The sequence below is a fragment of the Ammospiza caudacuta genome, chromosome 32 (genome assembly GCF_027887145.1).
Source record: "Ammospiza caudacuta isolate bAmmCau1 chromosome 32, bAmmCau1.pri, whole genome shotgun sequence".
NCBI classification, from domain to species: Eukaryota; Metazoa; Chordata; class Aves; order Passeriformes; family Passerellidae; genus Ammospiza; species Ammospiza caudacuta.
Window position 1 is genome coordinate 1933020 of NC_080624.1, and position 3392 is coordinate 1936411.

Sequence of the window (3392 nt, forward strand, 5' to 3'; positions counted from 1 at the left end):
TAGGTTTCCCTGGGACTGGCATGCTGGTGATGGGGGTTCCAGGGGGATCGTGGGTAGGGGTCCTCAATAATCTGAGAGGTGCTGGACTAAGGAAGGGGACCTTCACCCAGGATGGGTCCCTGAAGGGGTTGTTGGGGATCCTGAGGTGGGGGAGTCTATGGGGTGGGTCCACGTGGGGGGCCTTGGGGGACCCCATGGTGGGGGGGGAGGGTCTCAGCATGATGGTCCCATAGGAGGTCCCAGTAAGATTATGGGTGTGAGATTATCAGGAGAGACCCCTCAGAGGGTCCTCATTCAGATGCCCCCCAGCTCGGGTCCCCGCAGGCGCCGGGCCAGCTGCAGATCCTTGAGGAACAGGGTGACTTGGCGGGTGTGCAGCAAGCACAGGTATGCTTCTTCCAACAGCCTCGCCATGAAGGCCTCTGCTGCCTGTGAACCAAAACCTGAGGGAGGGTCCCCAAAGCTCCCCAGCATGCTCCAACCCCCACACCTTCCTCCAGAGTCACCCCCCCCCAAACACACACCCGAGGGGGCAGGGTCCCTCCAAACCCACCCATGGGTGACCAAAGCACCTTGTGCCTGTAAATGTCTTAGGGGGGGGATCAATACCCAGTGACCCATCCTCAATCCCTGACAGACCCTGGGAGTAAGGGACCCCCCCCCACCCAGCACCCAGAGACCCTCTCAACATCCATGGAACCCTGTCCCAGAACCCATAGACCCTCCCCCCAGCCAATGGAGACCCTCCTAGACTCCTCCTCAGCTCCCATCACATTCACCCAGCAAACCTCTCAGCCTTATCCAAGCATCCAAAGAGACCTTCCTGGACCTCCTCAGCTCCCAGAGACACCCCCAGCACCCACAGGACCCCCTGCAGCACCCACAGACCCCCAACCCCCATGGAAACCTTCTCAGTACCCATGAGATCCCCCTCAGCCCCTTCCCCACGCCCCTAAGTCCCTGGATACCCCTGCAGGACCCATAGGACCCCTCCAGCCCCTCTGTGACCTCCCTCCACCATGCCTGAGCCCCGCGAGCTGCACCTCCTGCAGCGCCAGCAGGGCCATGCTCTGCCAGTGGTAATCGATCCCGCGGGTGAAGAGCAGGCAGAGCTCCCGCACCTGCGGCAGAGAGGGCACAGCAAGGGGGGCACATGGGGGCAGCAGGGTCACAGGGAGTGTGGGGACATCGGGACAACATGGAGGGGATATGGGGGCATTGGGGACATCCTGGGCTGGGGACACCACCATGGCGATACCCTGGAGACATGGAGACACTGCCCTGGGGACATCCCAGGGACCTGGGGACACCCTTTTGTCACCCTAGAGACACTTTGGGGACACCCCAGGGAGAGGAACACTGGGGACAGGAACACCTGGGAATACACTGGGGAGTGAGGACATGGGAACACCATTATGGGGACACCCTGGGATCTCCCAGGTGGGAGGAAGGGGCGAAGCACCACTCTGGGAACATCTTGGGAACACCCTCTGCCATGGGAACATGGGGACACCCCAATGGGACAGGGGTACAGTGCCAGCACAGCAGGAGGGGCACAGGGAACTCTCAATGCATGCAGCCTCTGAAGGTGGCAGGACACAAGGATGTCTGGAACCACAGAATGACATTGGAGGATATGCAAGGATGTTGGGGGAGGACAGGCCCACTATGTCACGAGGATGGAGAGGACAAGGACATGGGGAGGGCTGGAACAGGGTTGAGGGGGAGGCCTGGGGAAAAGGGATGGTCTTGAAGAGTCCCAGGGGGTGATCTGGGGTTCTGAGGGGTAACTTGGTGGGTCTGTAGGGGGTTGGAAAATTGCAGTGGGTTTTTGGGGTGGGGTCCACAGGGAAGTTGGAGGGTTCCAGGTTGGATTTCAGGCGTCCCAGGGTGGATTTGGGGTTGGATTTTAAGGGGCCCTAGGGATTGCTTGAAGGGTTGCAGTGGGTATTTGGGAGAGCCCAATGGGGAGCTGAAGGGTCCCAGGGTGGATTTGAAGGCTCTGGGGGAAGTTGCAGGGTCAAGAGGGTTGATCTGGGGTATCCTGGGACAGATTTGGGGATCCCAGGAGAGGGGATCCAGAGTGGTTTGGAAGATCCCAGACAATGCTGGAGGTTCTGGGGTGAAAATGGGGGGGGGGTCCTGGAGGGGTTTGGGGGTCCCACAGTAGATTTTGTGCGTATCTGAGATGATCTGTGTGGTCCCAGGGGAGTTTGGGAGTCCTTGGGGGTGCTGGGGAGGTTCTAGGGGGGGAAATCAGGATGTCTGGGGATTTTAGGGATGTGGGGGGTTCTCACCAGGCGGGCAAAGGGGCCAGGGCGCAGCAGCAGGCGGGTGCTACTCTGGTACTTGCGGATCTCCTGCAATGCCCGCTGACCTGGGCGGCACCCTGTGGGGGCATCGGATAGGGGTCTGTGGGGGCTTTAGGGGATCTATTTAGCCTGGGGGACACAGATGGGGAGCTCAAAAGGAACATGGGGGTATAGATCTATAGCCTCTGTCAGAACACAGGGGGCTATAGGGGATCTGTGGGGGCTATAGGGGCCTGGGGACAGGGTGAGGCTGTGGGGGTTATAAGGGATCTGTAAGGTCTGGGGGGACATTGTGGGTATAAAGGATCTATAGAGAGCTAAAGTGATGTCTGATATAGGGGAGTTATAGGGACAGGGAGTATGGGGGTAGAGAGGCTATAGGGGAGAGGGAGTGTGGGGTGACTGTAGGTGATGGAAGCATATAGGGGTATATAGGGTGCAGACTAGGGGCGGAGGAAAACAACAGAGGGAGTCCATAGGAATGCTCTAGAGGGGGGCCTGAAAGGGGGCTCGATGTAGGAGGTCCATAAGGGGAGTCCCCCGCCCCTCACTCACTGCGTGCCAGCGGCGGGGGCGATGGGGGGGCTGGGGAACGCCCGCGCCGTCGGGGGGTGGGTTTGGGGCGGGGCATGGTGTGGCCGAGTCCACCGCAGGGTCAGGGCGAGTTCAGAAGGGGACCCAGCGGCTGGGGAAGGGAGAGTCAGGGTGAGCTCAGCTGTGCGGGGTCTCGACACGCTGCCGCCATCCGCCGCGCCGTTCAAATCTCCCGCCGCGCCGCTCGTGACGTCACTTCCCTCCGCGCGCCTATCGGGGCGCGCGACCGCCCGGTGCCGCGCCGGACTCCGCCCGCCGAGGGCTCATTAGCATAACTCTGCATGGCCCCACCCCCAGGCACCCCGCGCCTCCGTGCTGCCGGGGTAGTCTCAGTTACCGTCCCCGTGCGGTGCCAGTACGGGCTCTGTAATCGTCCTGGTGTGATCCCAGTCACTCTCATGTGGTTCCCGTTGCTCTCAGTCATCTGCATGGTTCCATTTACGCCCAGAGTGATTCCAGTATGATTCCAGTCCCCTGCAGTATGAT

General features: G+C 60.8%; 1 protein-coding gene across 1 annotated transcript; it reads right to left on the reverse strand.

Annotated features, from left to right (window-relative positions):
• Positions 1–212: 212 nt before the first annotated feature.
• LOC131570085 (histone H3-like centromeric protein A) lies at positions 213–3069 on the reverse strand. The gene is made up of 4 exons (XM_058822426.1): positions 2868–3069; positions 2298–2389; positions 1044–1121; positions 213–429 (listed from the first exon to the last, which is right to left on the reverse strand). The coding sequence occupies exons 1-4, from the start codon at positions 2941–2943 to the stop codon at positions 295–297; spliced, it is 381 nt and encodes a 126-aa protein (XP_058678409.1). The 5' UTR covers positions 2944–3069; the 3' UTR covers positions 213–294.
• Between the last annotated feature and the right edge of the window lie 323 nt (positions 3070–3392).